General features: G+C 47.5%; 1 protein-coding gene across 1 annotated transcript; it reads right to left on the reverse strand.

Annotated features, from left to right (window-relative positions):
* Positions 1-647: 647 nt before the first annotated feature.
* On the reverse strand, positions 648-7120 carry PDE6H (phosphodiesterase 6H). Its single transcript, XM_048939482.1, has 4 exons — positions 7041-7120; positions 2768-2951; positions 2447-2487; positions 648-1566 (listed from the first exon to the last, which is right to left on the reverse strand). The coding sequence occupies exons 2-4, from the start codon at positions 2905-2907 to the stop codon at positions 1490-1492; spliced, it is 258 nt and encodes an 85-aa protein (XP_048795439.1). The 5' UTR covers positions 2908-2951; positions 7041-7120; the 3' UTR covers positions 648-1489.
* Between the last annotated feature and the right edge of the window lie 8409 nt (positions 7121-15529).

Consider the following 15529-nt stretch of genomic DNA (forward strand, 5'->3'; position numbering starts at 1 on the left):
GCTTTATGTGCGGGGATTGATCTTCTAGGCAGGACTTGCTTTCCTCCTCACAGCCATTCCTTGCTGCTCATGAACATTCTCAGCACAGGAAAGACAAACCAGAGAGAGGCGGTTCGTATGCACAGAGGCTTGTGAAGCTGAAAGCAGTGATAAAAAATGCTGTCTGCTCTTATGCATATCACGTAGCTACAACAATGCCTGCTCCTTGCCTCTGACCAAAATGAAAGTCCTTCCTTAGTGCAGGGCAGAAGGGAGTGTGGGTGCCTTCACTCACTGCTCACCAGTGCTGAGGCTGCCAGAGACCAGGAGACACAAATCGATGAGGTTAAGTGGATTTGCTCTGCGCTTGCCTGCAAACCCACATCCTAACCTCCCTCTGCCTCCCACCTGCTCCACTCTTATCTCTCCCAGGGGAACATCCAGATGGGCTCTGGAGCTTTGAGCTGGCAGAGGGTGAGGAGAAGAGCCTTCCTGCAGCTGAGTGCAATGAGACAGACTTGCCCATGCTAACTAATGCAATGCCATCTTCTGCTAGATGAGACAGAACTACCAACACTATCTGGTGGCAAATGGTAATGATTTTTTGTCTTTGTAACCAGCAGCGTGTCCTTGGAAACAAACTCTTCATGTAAATATGTATGGGCATGGGGACAGTGCAAATGTCATTCAAGGGTCTGCTTTCTAAGGAAAGGACACACAGTGTTGTATGGAGGGTCGTTTCTTTGGCATCACAGCCACTCGGGAGCAAAAAGGAATGAAAAGCAGGATTAATTCATTTAGCTTTTGATCTCAGACACACACATTTTCATTTAACAGGATTACAACAGCCAGAGTCTTGTGACCCATAGCTGGTGGGCAGAGAGAACATTTTCCAAGCCCTTTCCCCCTTTACTTGGTGAGGTGCATCTTAGCAGCAGGTTCCTGGTGGTGAACCCCTGGGGAAGGCTCTCCCACATAAAAACAGCCCAATGTCTGGACTAGTTACTCTGATTCTGATATCTACAGATGAACTCCTGGCAACTAGTTGGTGTCTCAGATAACGTGGGAACATACCCATGGAAATCCTATATAGAAAGCTGTCAGAGAGAGAAGGAAGAAAAAAGAATGCGTTTGATATAATTAGTTCTGGGCATACATGCACACCCATGCACACACTATCTCAGCTAACCAGAGGAAAAGCTTAAATGAGGCTTCCTATTTTCTCCACACATGTGAAGGTCTACAACAGTGGGAGAAGACAGCGTATGGTGCAGGGAGGCATTAAGACATTTTCAGTAGTTTCTTCACATGGAGCATGCAATCTGTTCAGGGTCCTGAATAACTTCTTTGACAAATTAATTTGCAAAGGACTTTCTCATAACTAGCTCTTACAAAACCATCCTGCTCATGAGCAAGTGGGTATAAGGGCCAGAAATCAGTGTCAAACATAATAAAGACCAAGCTGGCAGCTGTGGAGTCACCAGGTGACACCAGTAGAGATGTTGGAGCCTTAGATGATCCCAAACTGGGCCAGCTCGTGCAGTTCCAGATGGCTGAAAGCTTCCCATGGGCAAATCACCGTGATATCTGTGAAAGAGAGAATGAGAAACGGGTTCTGGAGCAGCACTTCTTGGATTTCTATTGTATGAACAGAAAGGCTGATTTACTGAGAAAACATTAAAATGTGGGACAAGAAAGAAAAGTGAGACTCCATTTGAAAATTAAATGAATCAAGGAGCTCTTTAAATGTGATACTACTACCAGTCTGAACCAGATCACTGTATTTTCTCCTATGCCATCTTTCTCTGTGAACATGACTATGGTTGCTTCAGTGGTGAGACTGGTGTGAAAATTCATTCTGGTTACGGGGTTTCTCCTGTTCTTATAAACTACCTGTAACCAAACTGTGGTATCCTTGAAGATGTGCAGTCTTAAATCAGATGCTGAATGATTTAGTGTAACATGTCCAGGACCTGTAACTCATTGATAGGTGCAGCTGTTATTTGACTAATTATAGGTCATTCAGTGTGTATTTTTCAGTCCAAAATCAGTACATTACATTCTTAAAATTAGGATTTTGGTGATAGCACAAACACTTCTCTAGCTGAGGTTTAGTTACTGTGATTTCTGCTATTAATAGCTTAGCACTTGGCATTTATTTGAGAACCTCATGCTGCTGAAATTCTTAGTCAGAGTATTAGCAGAAAACAAAGACAAACAAGCCCATTTGCAGCCAAGTGAAAGTATCCAAAAATTGAAGCATGACTAAACAGCCTTTCTGCCTTGTGTATGTAAGCATGAGCATGGCCATGGCAGCTTGCAGAGGGAGCACTGACCTCCTCCAGTGACCCTGAGAGCTGCAAAGAGGCCGGGCAGATGAAGGCCACCCCAGACAGACCTCTACTGTGCTGAAAAGTATGCATTTATGTTCAAGAGGGGCACAACAGCAACATCCTGCAATGCCTACCTGTGCCCAGCCCCTCCATGCCTGGGATGTCATCTCCAAACCTAGGAAAGAAAAGAGCAGGTGAAGGGTGAGTTTGAGACAGCAATACCAAGGGGAGAAGCCCCACAGCCTCAGACAGGGAAGGGGGAGTGTGGGCAGCAGATGATGAGGAGCAGCTCTAGGCTCAGGTGGGCCAGCACCAGGACAAGAGAGCTGATGGCACTATGGGACAGGAGAAGCCTCCTGGTTCCTTGCCTGGGTAAGGTGGTGCCACAGGAGCTCAGCTCAGCAGTGAGGAGCAACCCAACTAGAACAGTTTTTTTCTTTCCAAAATACCCTTACCCTTTTACTCCTTTTTTAGGAGGCTTGCTCTTGAACTGCCTTGTCTGTCTCTGCTTGAACTTGGGAGGGCCCTTCCGTGGTGTGGTGGGACCAGTGGGAGCATCTCCAGTGGTAAGGTTGGTGGTGGGGTTCTCGCTCATCGTTCGGCTACTGCCAGAAGTATGCCTGACTCAGATCCCTCTATCTGCAAGAGAGTGGCAAGGACTGACACAATATTCTGCTTATCATATCTAGGTACCAATAGTCTTGTGATAATTATGGGAAGTAGAATTGTGACAGGATTAAACATAAGGATACAAAATACAAAGAAAGACTGTTATGCATACAAAGCAAGCAGTTTAAGCATTGCCTTTCATTGTGAATGCTAGAATTAAGATAACAAACTGTGAACATTCCTAATAGGAATGAAAAGTAACTTAATCCCATAGTTCAGTGACCTGTGGAATCGTAGAGAATTATACCTTTTCTGTCTCAGACATGGCTGGATTATTGGAGACAGGTTTCTGCCGCAGTTTGCCCCATGGTTTGGGCAGGATAGGCAGGTTTAGCCACTATTGTCTTCCAGTTTGCCTTCATGAGAGTAGAGCTAGAGTTTTTACTTGCTAGTTCTAAATATGACTAGTATTAGGAGCAATAAAGGCATGCTTATGGACTTATGGCTTAGAGATTTATCTTGTTCTTTGGAATCATCATGATATACAACACTTGTTCTTGTGACTGTGCCAGCGCATTGCCTTCTGCACAGTGGTGAAGATGGGATGCTGAGCTAGATGGGCCTTTAGTCCGAGTGAAGCTGCACTTAGGGCTTCAAGTTTACCAGTGCCAACCTTATGAGGAATAGCACAGAATTTCTGAAAACTTGTCATTGCAAACTGTGGTTTAGACAGACATTAATTTCTGAGGATTGAGGAGATAAAAGCCTATAACTTCCCACATTATCTGTTGTCCATTTTGATGTTTTGAAGCATTATGTTGCATACATTGACCTCATGACAAAATGGTGCACATGAGGCAAGTTCCACTTCTCAGGAGCTATAGAATTGTTGGGCAGCAGTTCTGGTGTGGGAAAAACCTTTCCTGACTGAGAGCTGCTGCACAGAAAGCCCAGAGAGGACAGCAGGAACTCTCTCCAGTGCCCAAGGGAGAACCCTCAGCTTGATCAAATTCTGTGCTAATTAGTGTGCTAGAGCAGTTTGACCACTCCATTTATGGACAAAAATAATTGCCAGTTTTTCCTTTCCTCCCTGGAGTCACATTCTTCCCCATGACCATTATATAACTCCTGTCTCCAAGTTTCTATCCCTGTGCAGCCAGGCTGATGGAATAGCTGATGGAATTAACTTCAGGATTTTGGTACTAAAAGATAATCCTATTATGTCATCATAATGCTCAGGCCTAATCCCCAATATCACCTGCAGTGACACTCCAGACTTCTAATCTCAGAACTATAAATGCCATAAAAAATGAGTGTTCTTTTTTTTCTCAGTTTAGAGAATAGTCTGCATCTTTGTCAGTGCCTGAAAGAGCCAGAGTGCTGAAAACAAAGCCTGAGAAGGAAGGAGAAACAGCATCCAAACAATCCTTCTGTGTCACTGGCAGACAAGAGCAAGGTGAAGAGCCATGTTTCTGTATCTGTGGCAGTCTGGGAATACTTCTCCCCTGACATCCTTCCATCTGTGATAGCAGTAGAATGGATCCTCATGAAAACACCTAGAGGCATGCTAGTTCTCCTGTTGCTTGTGGCCAGGCTCTTGTCTCAGCTGTAACATCCCGTGCAGGAGGCTGGAAAGGTTCCAGCAGCCCCAAATGGAGCAGCAGATGGTTGTGTCTGCAGCTGAAGGATGCACAGATGCTATTCCTTTGCCTGTAACACAACGATTCCCAAGCACACAGTGTGCCCACAAACACAGGGACCAGCTTAATTCAGAGAAGCTGCTGGTTTGGCTGATCTCTGAAGAACCTGAGCAATTCCCAGTATTTATGGCTCTATTCTTGCAGTGTGGTAGCTGGACAGGCACATGCTGTCACCTTCATCTCTTGCAGAAAGGGACAGGAGGTGCAGTGATTGAAGTTTCTGTATCCTTGACACCCCTTACAAGGGCTGCTCCCAAAAGTACAACCAGAGAAACAAACTGGCTAGCAGATTTCCAACCCTTTGTCCTGACAGCCAAAATTTGTAAAAGGCAACTGAGCTCAGACTTAGTTCCCAACTCAAGTTGCCAACTGCTGTCTGCCAGCATGGTACCTTAATCACAAAATGGTCATTGAAGGCAATTCCCCGTAGTTCTTTGAGTCTGTACCTTCATTCCATTGAGAAATATCAATGGGAAGATACAGTCCTTGGAATTTACTTGGTCCCAATCCAAAGTAGCTGTGTCCACATACAGCTACTTCTATACCTAAGATTTGGGATAGAAAAGGATCTCCTGAAATCACACTTCATCCTGTCTCTTACATACATGAATTCAAGAAACAGCATTCAAGATAAAGGAAAGGGACAATTCTATTACCTTCCTTACCAGTATCCCTCTACCCACTCTTCCCACACATCACCAAAAGAAAGGGCAGAGGCAGGAAGCAGCCTCAATGCCACCTGGCAGAAGGAATCTAGCTTCCCTTCCACTATGGAGCTGGCGGGACTTGCTTGCCATCACCCACAGGCAGAGGTGCCTTGGTTCATGCTGGAGCCCACCCTTTTCCAGTTCCCACTCCTCATTATCAGCTGCCCCTGCCTTGGGATGGCATATTCCCAGCGGTGTTTCCCAACTTCCCTGTACCTGGTTACTTGGCTGGTCCCTGGTCCCACACCAGGCAGATAGTTGATCAGTGCTGGGTGCAGATGAGTCTCCTCTGTCCCCTATAGGTGTTATGCAGCCCCAGGGCTTCCCAGGCTGTTGGAGCTCTTCAGCTGCTGCTGGTCTGGGATGCAACTTGTGGGCAAGAGCAGCTGTGGACGTGCAGGCTGCTGGGGAGCAAGATGTTCTTCCACACACTTCCTCTGCCCCCTCCTCTGACAAGGAGTGACTAATTGCCCCTGACAGCATTTCTGTTCAGTTCAGGGCTTAATCCTTGGGGTAAGAGCCTTGCTTGCGTCCAACTGCTAATTATACCTAATGCGCATTAATGTGCTTATCTCAATTGCGTCAGATATCCCACCTCTGGGTTGCTGGCCAGGTTAATCATCCTTTTACTTCTCTTTGAACCTAAAGAGGCTTGAATACTACTGTCAAGTGCTGACTCTTTAATCTGCCTCCTCTTGCCCCTTAATCTCTGATCTGCTATGGAAAATTTCCCTGACAGATAATGCAGATGCCTCACTTGACTTTCTTCAGACAGATTCAGCACAGAGTCTCTTCTTTCTTTATCAGATAACTTCAGGTACGGAATCCACCATGTGCCTGGTGTCTTCATGGTGCTGCAAGGGTGTCAGACACAGAGCCCTCCATGCAGTGATGCACTGGGAATACACAGAATCCAGGAGGAAATACCCTCAATTTTTCAATCCTTTGGATAACTATTTCTTGACCTCATGAGAGCCACAGGCATTTTCCTTGCAGACAGGCTTTCATTGGGGCATAATGAATCCAGTATAAGATGCCTGGGGGGAGTCTTGGAGGCAGTCTTAGTCTCTTGAGTTGGCTAATCATAGGCATGGAAACAGCACATGCATGTCCAGCCCTTTCTGATCCAGTGCTCTAGACAAGATCTCACAACTCTTCTTAAAGTGTTAAGACCACAAACAAATGAAAGATGGACTCCAGAAGACAGGAACACACATCAAGTTGAACTGTATTCCCACAAAAGCTTCCCAGATGGCGATTACTGGAAAGACTATCTCAGTTAGGGGGTGACATCAAAGGAGGGATTCATTCACATGGGAGATGCAGTGCTGCTTAGTACGAGCTTCCCACTGATGTGCCCTATGCCCTGATCGTCCCTGGGAACTCCAGGAGTGAGCCCACAGCCAGGCACTGCCAACAAACCCCTCTGAGGACTGCCCAGCCTCAAAAATAGTGTGGTCCTGGGGGATGGTGGAGCCTGGGACACACCAGTGCTGCAGCATGTGCCCTGATGCCCCAGCAGCCAGCCCTAACGGTAGGAGGAAACAGCAACAACTGTGCAGAAACACAACTACCTCTCTCAGCTACTGGGTGCACTCACGTTTTCCAAGCATGAAAATCCAAGCTAGGAAAAGACACCAGCTTCTCTTGCACATACCCCTTCCCCCCCCCCCCCCGCAACTTATTCCATCGAGCTCCTTAAAAATACTCACAGTCCTAAAGGCTCCTCTTGCAAACCATTCAACTCCTGTCCTGCAGCCTGGGTAGAAAGAAGTCTCGAGGTGTCCTGCCTCCCACAGATATACCCTGCCAGCAGGTGACATCAGGGCACCAGGCGCCAATCAGGAACAGGCCACGTGGGGCAGAGCGTGACCTTGGTGCCCTGCAGGTACAGAAAGGAAAGAGTTGGGGCTTCAGCTCTAATTCCAGCCCAGCGAAACCCCACTGGCAGTAATACGCATTATTTTGTGCGGGGCTTCATACCTCCAGTGCATTTCTGTTGCCCGTTGTGGCTGCCTGGGAGAGCTGTGCAAGAGATTTGGAAAAAAAGTGAGAGGTATCTGCAGATAAGAAGAACCAGGGTCCTACTGGAAAGTGCTAGAAGATCATTTTCATCCTCAGCTGCAGCAGCACTGTGTGGCTTTAGCCTAACCTCAAGGCAAAGTTGCAGCGCTCTGGGTGTACTGGCTCTGGTGAAGGTCTGCTCACATAACCTCACTGTGCATCCGGCTAAACTAAAAGAGGGGAGATTTAGGTTAGATGTTGGGGGGGAATTCTTCACTCAGAGGACAGTGAGGCACTGGCACAGCTGCCCAGAGAGGCTGTGGGTGCCCCATCCCTGGAGTTCAAGGCTAGGTTGCATGGGGCCCTGGGCAGCTTGAGATGGTGGGTGGCAGCCCTGCCCACAGCACAGAGTGGAGTTGGGTGGGCTTTGAGGTGCCTTCCAACCTGAACTATTTTGTGATTCTATGTCAAGGACAGGAGCTGCCTAGCATGAGGGGCCCTGGCAGAAGGGTCTGGCGCAGCATCAGTCTGCTGCTGAGCCAGAGCCCACAGACGAGGCCCCTGGCCTTCCAGATGGCTGAAAGTAAAGGAGATAAATTCTTACTGAGACTCTGGGGTTACATTTAGAACAATCGATAAGGTCCTACCCCTAAGAGTGGACACAGGGAGTTAAATCCTGAGTGCAGCTGGGGACCTGCCCATCAAGCAGAGAGGCAGCAGAGAAAAAAAGTTCCATGTATTTGGGGATGATCATGCAGCTTTTGGAGACTTTGCAATTCTTTCTGGGCATAGGAGGAGGAGATGGGGGCAGCAATGCTGGAGTTTAAGAAATGTCTGCATAATGCTCTCAAATATATGGACTGGTTTTTGGGTGCTGCTGTGTTGAGCCAGGAGTCGGATTAGATGATCCTTATGGGTCTCTTCCAACTCAAGATACTCTGTGATTCTGTGATCACGTTGGCGTTGCCTCTTCCCTTGCACTTGCACACAAACACACTGAGGCTGATGGTACTCAGCAGCTCCTGACAGCAAAATTGATTTCTGTGGGCAGGAACCTGCCTGTATGGATATAAACAGGTGCAGCCCGCTGGCAGCAGGCTCCATCCCATCCCTGCTGCTCATTCCCATGCCTCCATCTGCTTCAGTCAGGTTTCTGGGGCTCCCCCTCCCTCTCTGCCTTCTCCTGTGTGGGCAGAGCTGCTGGGAAAATCGGCTTTGCAGCCCCCAGTCCTTGTAGTCCTTTTGCTTGCATTCTTCTTGCCTCCTCCTCCCTGCTGTTCTGTGATCTTGCAGGCTTCCTTTTCTTAACCTTATAAATTTACATGTTTCCAGGCTGTTTGTTTTTGAAATATTCCTTTTGTTTTCCTGTTTTTCCAGGGAAAGCAGGCCCATTTCTCTTTATAAAAGCGGATATATGGGAAAAAAATTTCCAGTGCTCCTTAAGTAGTGTGGCAGAAACTCCCAGAGCAGTTCTGCTTGTTGTGTTCTCTCCTATTCTCCACCATGACCAGGTCATTCTCCCTCTCCTCTCCTTCCTTCTCCTCTCTGCTTTGCTCCTTTTGTAGAGCTGCAACGACTTAACTGGACTGAGCCCTACGACTTAACTGGACAAGGACATTTGCCCAGGAATAGGGTACCTGTTTATAGAATCATACAATTACAGAATCTTGAAGGTTGCAAAAGACCTCTAAGAACACCTAATCCAACTGTCAGCCCATCCCACCATGCCCACTAACCATGTCCTCCGTGCCACATCCACATGGTTCTCGAACACCTCCAGAGATGGTGACTCTGCCACCTCCCTGGGCAGCCTCAATACTCTTTCAGAGAATAAAGTTTTCCTGATATACAACTTAAACCTCCCATGGTGCAGCTTAAAGCCATTACCTCTTGTTGATGATCCCTTCCCAGCCCACAGTCCCTATCCCTACACCTGCCCAGGCTCTGGGACCACAGCAGCAGCCACTGCACCCAGAGCAGATCTCCAGGAGCTGCAGGGCTGTGTGGTGTCTGGTTTCCCAAAGGGAAACTATGAGCTTCATCACCTTTGGCCGGGTTTGTCCCTATTCTAAGGAATAGCTTAAAGACATCTCTGAGGTTTTTGACCCTATTTATGAGCTGTGTAGCCATGGCAACTGTAGTTATACCAGAAATAGCAGCTTGTTTGAATGACAGAGAGTGCAAGTTTACAAGACAGTGACTTTTCCAGGGCCACTGTGCTTGTGGGACTGTGGAAGGTAATCCTTGCCAGGGGTCAGGCTGAGGATGGAGTGGCTGAGGACTACAACAGCTCTTTTGAAACAAATTTCTATGATCTCATATCAGGTGCTTCTGAGATGTTGTGCTGTACTGATAGAGTGTGATTGCTTGCAATACAGGCATACCTGGCTGGGAACTGCTGGGGGATTTCTGTGGGTAAGCAGAGGTTTCCTACCTACAGAAGCACAGACTACCAAGTGCTTCTGCATCCCTGGCAGGAGGGCAGATGTAGGACCTGAATTGGGAAAGCGATTGCCTGTTAGTTTTGTAGGTCAGTGAGGTTGTCATGTCAACAGTACTTCAGTGGGAAGCTTGGTGCACTGAGGTGTCTGCAAAAGAAGATTCACATAGAATCATAGAATGATTTGAGTTGGAAAGGACCTTTAAAGATCATCTGATCCAATTCCCCTGCAACGAACAGGGACACCTACAGCTAGAACAGGGTGCTCAGAGCCCCTCCAGCCTGGCTTTGATTGTCTCCAGGGATGGGGCTTCCACCACCTCTCTGTGCAACCTGTGCCAGTGCCTCACCACCCTGACTGTAAAAAACTTGCTGCAACCCTCCTTCCCCACTGTTCACCATGTCCCCAGCAGTCTGTGATGGTGAAAAAAGAAACAGATACAGAGAACTGAGTGTAGCTGCAAATATACATAACTGCAGATGCATGCAAACCAGCTCATCACAACTGCAGAGAAGGCGGCACCTTCATGGCATGTTGCATTGTCCTTCCTTCAGGTCATGCGCTCTGGTTTCAGGACAAAGCACCTGACAGCCTGCAGTAAGCACAGTAGTTTGCTGACTCTGGGGATCTGCGCCTCTGTTGTGCTGAGTGCCCCTGCGCTCAGCTTGCAGAGCAGCCTGCACTTGGATCTCATTTCCACTCATGCCATGGAGACTGCTTTGTTGGTAGGGTGGGGGTGGCAGAGGCCACGATTTGCTCCTCCACTGCCAAGGCTCTAGAGAGAGATTTCCATGGGCAGTCTGGAGAAAGATGTCCTTTGAGGAAATGTAAATCAAGCCTCTGGCAACACACGGGATGAATTCCCAGCACAGCTGCAGCTGCTGTTTCCTCCTGGAGCCGCTCGGTGGTTCAGTGCCTCTCACAGCCCGATGCCTCATATCTGAGCTGTCCGACCATCCTGCTGTCCCAGGGCTCCCTCAGGAAAAATTAAGTCCTCGCCTTTCTCCTTCAATCAAGGTGCTCGATTCATGCATGCCAGCAGAGCATCGTAGAACCCGAGCTCCCAGGCACCAACACTTGAGGATGTGCTTGTTTTTTGTAGCAGGTGACATAAATCCTGTGTAGCTGTCATACACTTCATTAGCTACCAGCCACATTTCCTTGCTTCTACGCAGTGAGCCTGGCCTTTCTTTACGTGGGTAACAAAGTCTTGCCACATAACGCTAACAAGGAGTACATGGCTAGGGTTTTGTTAACTCACACCAACCTTTCCATGATTGGTACTAATAAACACAGAAGCTGATGTATACAAATTGCACAGAGCTGCAGACCAGAACCAGCCACCCCAACATCTGCCATAGGAGCCATGAGCGTGGCCGTGCAGCACAAAGAGCTCCACACTGTGTAACTGCGCTGTGATTTATCACCTGGGAGCATCCCCTGCCCATTGCTGAGCTGTCCCAGGAGAAAGCAGTAACGTTACTAAGCGTCCTTCCTGTGCACTGACACTGCTTAAATGTCTGCAGCCAGGCTGCTGGCAGTGCTGCAAGGGGACTGTGTTTGTTAGATCAAAAAGCTTCCTTTCTTTTCTGTTCTTGCTCTGTCAACAATTGAAAGATGTTTTTTTTATTTTATTATTTCCCCCCAAATACCATTTAGCAAACAAGTTTAAAGTCCTGAACTATGACCTGGCATTTTTTCATTTTTCTAAACAAGCACAAGGAGTTAACCTTCCTGTCTATGTGGCTGCCAGTAGGCAGAGCACGTGGTCACTCTTAAAAATGCACCTCAACAGCAGTTTTTACAGCGGTGTCTCCAGGATCTTCCTTAGCATTTTCTCCTCCCATTATTGACTCCTTCCGTATGAATTAGATGCCATACACCTGCATGCAGTGATTCAGTGATCCACTAGCACTCACTTAACATGTTCATGCATTGAACTAAGCGTGGAGGTAACACTGTTTAGCTTTATTGCTAAGAAGAAAAACAGAAGAGCCAGCAAGAGGGTGTCTTTATTTAAATCAGATAATTCCAGTGCTTTGTTAGTTTGAAATAGTGAAGCAAGTGACTCAGTGTCACTGGGCTATGAAGAAGTAACTGCACACAAGTCAGCTCCAGATGTCTCCTCTCCTGACAGCTCCCCTTCTCTTGCTCTAAAGGATCGATTCTCTCTCCTTGGCAACCAGCAGCCCAATCCAGAGAGGCTCCTCTAAAACATTTTGGTGAAACGTTTCTTTCTTCTTAAGGAGACACATCCATTACTGTGGCTTGAACACCACACTACAGACATGCTCTTCTTTCCTCCTCCTCCCAGATAAAAGCACTGCCTTGCAATCTCATTCAACTCAGCTCTTTGCCACCACCACCATAATTAGGATCTTTTTTTGAAGTAACAGCTGAGGCTCTCAAACAGAACTGATTGCTGCTGGGGAGCATCCCGCATTCTCCTCGGGAACATTCAGCTAATGGGCAGAGGAGGCAGCTCTTCCAGCCCCATTAGCTGGTCTCCTGGGTGACTGCACACCTTCCAGGCACACTGATGCTGAATGCTCCAGCTGCCACGCGATAGCTGATCCCTGGTGAAACGACTGTGGAAGGGGGAAAAGCCAAGAGATGGAAGTGTAAATCACACTGAAAAAAAAAAAAAAAAATTCTTCTTTTACAGCTGAGGTCTATGGCCAGGGATTATGGCTGAGGTTCTCTCCTCAGGGTTTCATAAGTCTTTAGGTTTCACTGTTTTAAGTTTTTTATTTTTATGTGATGGTTTTGATTGGCACACCCCAGCCTTTCTATTAGTGTAGATCCTTGCTTTCATGCTTGCTTGTGAGTGGAGGTGCACCTCTCACCAACTGAGTTTGAGCCTCTTGCTATGAGGCTGCTCTGTGGCATGGGCTTGGGGCTCCAGCCACTTCTAGGTCCAGTCAAATATGATGAGCACATCACAGAATCACAGAACCATAGACTATCCCAAGTTGGAAGGATCTGGTTCCAGACAGGACCACCCAAAACTCAAACCCTATGTCTGAGAGCACGGCTCAGAGATGAAGTGAACTGTTCAGGAGTTGTCATTGCACACCTGGCTTACTCATGTTGCACAAAGGATATAGTGGCAGGTTGACATCCACAGAGATCGATTTGCAGGGTCCATAGCTGAAGGCGTACAGTGACTGTAAAGGTTAAAGCTGGTTATAGAGGAAAATGAAAAAAAGGAAGGAAAGAGAGAGAGAAGGGAGAACGTTTCCCTGGTGACCAGCTGGGAATGGCAACAACGAGCTCCCATTGGAGCAGGGGTGCTGCAGGTGATGATGAGGAAGATGATAAAGATGACAATTTATTGCCATGTTTTCCCTTAGCAAGACATGCTTTTGATCAGGACCCTCTTAAGCTCCCTACTGATTGTCCTCGGCTATGAGGCTATGACTCTGTTAGCTCTGAGAGAATTCTAATTGCATGCAAATGTTGTTGAGCTTCTGTATACATATGTTTTGGATGGCAGCTACTGAGAGTTTAAATAGCTGCTACCTACTTTGTTGAGCATAACATTTTCTCTTTTATATCCCTAAGTCTACAAAACAAGAGGCAAAGAAGGAGAGGGAGGAGGGCAATCCTCACTCCAGTGCTTTCCATGAGACCAGCACAAAACCACTGTGGGGGCTGGCAAGGGTACAGCTGTGGGATCCGCAGTGGGAACAGCACAAGTGCAGTAAAGCAGAACTGTTGCCACAGTGCCCAGAGCAGCTCTCTGCTGAACACCAAGGCGTGCACAGCACTGGAGAGCCAGTGGGAGCCTGGGCACAGCCCTGCTCTGAGCCGTGAATTTCAGCACCAATCCAGGCTCCCTGCTGAGATGAGTGTTCAGCACGGGCAAGGCAGGGTGCAGCTGGCAAGGAGATTTGCTAAAGCCAGCGGGGAAAAAGAGGATGCCACATCTTTCCTAATTTAGTCCCAGTTTCAGCTTTGGCTGCGTCGGAGGGAAGCCACAGCGCACGGGGCATGCTTGGATAAATACCTCTGTAACACTCTGCCCAGGGATCAGCTTAGGGCTGAGATTTGATTGCACATAGTGAGATCTGACCTTACATAACCACTTCTAAGAAGCCCCCTGAGGTTGCTTCCTACCCAACAACCGCTGAGAGTTGTGAGATGGGCGCAGCTCTCCTCCATGCAGGCATTCAGAAGAGGGACCCCAGCCCTTGGGGAAAGAATGTTCCCACACCTATTACCTTCCTTCCTGTCTCCCCTTCACTCCTTCCACCTTCACTGCCCTCTCCTTAAGTGGGCTGCAGTAACCATCCTTAGCCTATCTCAGGATGGCCTGTGGATTTCCTCCATGCTCTATTTGCCTTTGCTCCCCCAGCTCCAGCCAAGCCCTCTCCCTCTCCTTGCTCTGCTGTTCTCCCTATGGCCAGCAAGGCATGCAGGAACAACATGTGAAGATTTTGAGTGCCTTCAGGCTAGAGATGGGGGTTATGGGATTAGCACATTAACTGGCTTGAAAGCTACTTAAGCAAGCATTACATTTCCAATCTCCTCTCCATCTTTCAAGGAAATCTCTTCTGGAGGAGGTGGAGAGACGGAGCACCCAGTCACGTGTTGTGAAGTCAGCTCCTTGGCCAGCTGACAGCCCAAAGGGTGCGCTGGAGGCACCTGTGTGTGATCTAAGGAGGAGGAAGGGCCTCCACGCAGTACAGGGACACTTGGCCCGGGGACACCCGTGGCTCAAACAGATGCTGTCCTTACAGCACTCACTGACATTAGTTTGCTGCACCGTGAGGTCTTCTTGGTGCATTGCTCATAGCCTCGGTGGAAATGGCAAAAAGCTTGAGGGGGAGGCAAAGCTCAGGACAGGGACAGAATTTGGCAGTGTTGTTCATTAGAAAGCAATGCAAGTGAGCAACACTGTGCATGGAGTTCATCACAGATGAAAATGAATAGCTGCGAAGCAAAATATTTAACAAGAGTAGTGGGAAAAGATATTGCACTACAGAGCCTCTTAAAACTACAAAAATGGATTCCTTGCCCATGGAATCATAGAATTATTAAGGCTGGGAAGATCACTATGATCATCTAGTCCAATCATCAGCCCATCACCACCATACCACTAAACTATGTCACTCAGTATGAGATCTACATCTTTTCGTGAACACTTTCAAGGATGGTGACTCCACCACATCACTGGGCAACCTGCTCCAATGCCTCACCAGACAGAACTCTGTATTCCCCTCCCTGGTGCTTCCAGCCTAGGAAATTTCAGCTCAAAAATAAACATTTTACAAATAAAGAGTGGGTGAAAATACAAGATTATAACAGGTGATGTTTTCCTCAGTTAATCACTTCTAAAAGCCATAAAACAGTTCAGTTCCTCAAATTCAGACACCTCTTATGTGGAGCACGGAGATGACATTTAGCAGCAGTGGAACACCATGTGAAAAAAAAAAAAAGCCACCACAGAAGTGCTGGACAGCTGATGGCAGCAATCCAAACACAAAGAGAAGAATAATGCCATGCCTTATCTTTTCTTAAAGTTTTCAAGAAATCTCAAGGTGGGCTGGATCCAATAAGCTTCCACAGAAAGCATTTGACTATTAGCAGTAAAGGCTGTGTAGGTGAAGGATATACGCTTCAAATATTGAATAAGGTTTTCCTGTTCCTGGCCAAGGGGTTGGAACTAGCTATCTTTGAGGTCCCTTGCAATCCAAGCCATTCTGAAATTCTGTAATTCCATAAGTTTGGACGCTAGTGGTTGGTCATGTGTA

This window comes from Lagopus muta, chromosome 1, assembly GCF_023343835.1.
Source record: "Lagopus muta isolate bLagMut1 chromosome 1, bLagMut1 primary, whole genome shotgun sequence".
Classification (NCBI taxonomy): domain Eukaryota; kingdom Metazoa; phylum Chordata; class Aves; order Galliformes; family Phasianidae; genus Lagopus; species Lagopus muta.

Coding starts and splice junctions, on each gene's coding strand:
- PDE6H (XM_048939482.1), bottom strand. CDS start 2,907: ATGAGCGAGAACCCCACCACCAACCTTACCACTGGAGATGCTCCCACT. Junction 2,488..2,767: donor CCTAAAAAAGGAGTAAAAGG/GTAAGGGTATTT, acceptor TTTCTTTCCTAG/GTTTGGAGATGACATCCCAG. Junction 1,567..2,446: donor CATGGAGGGGCTGGGCACAG/GTAGGCATTGCA, acceptor TCTCTTTCACAG/ATATCACGGTGATTTGCCCA.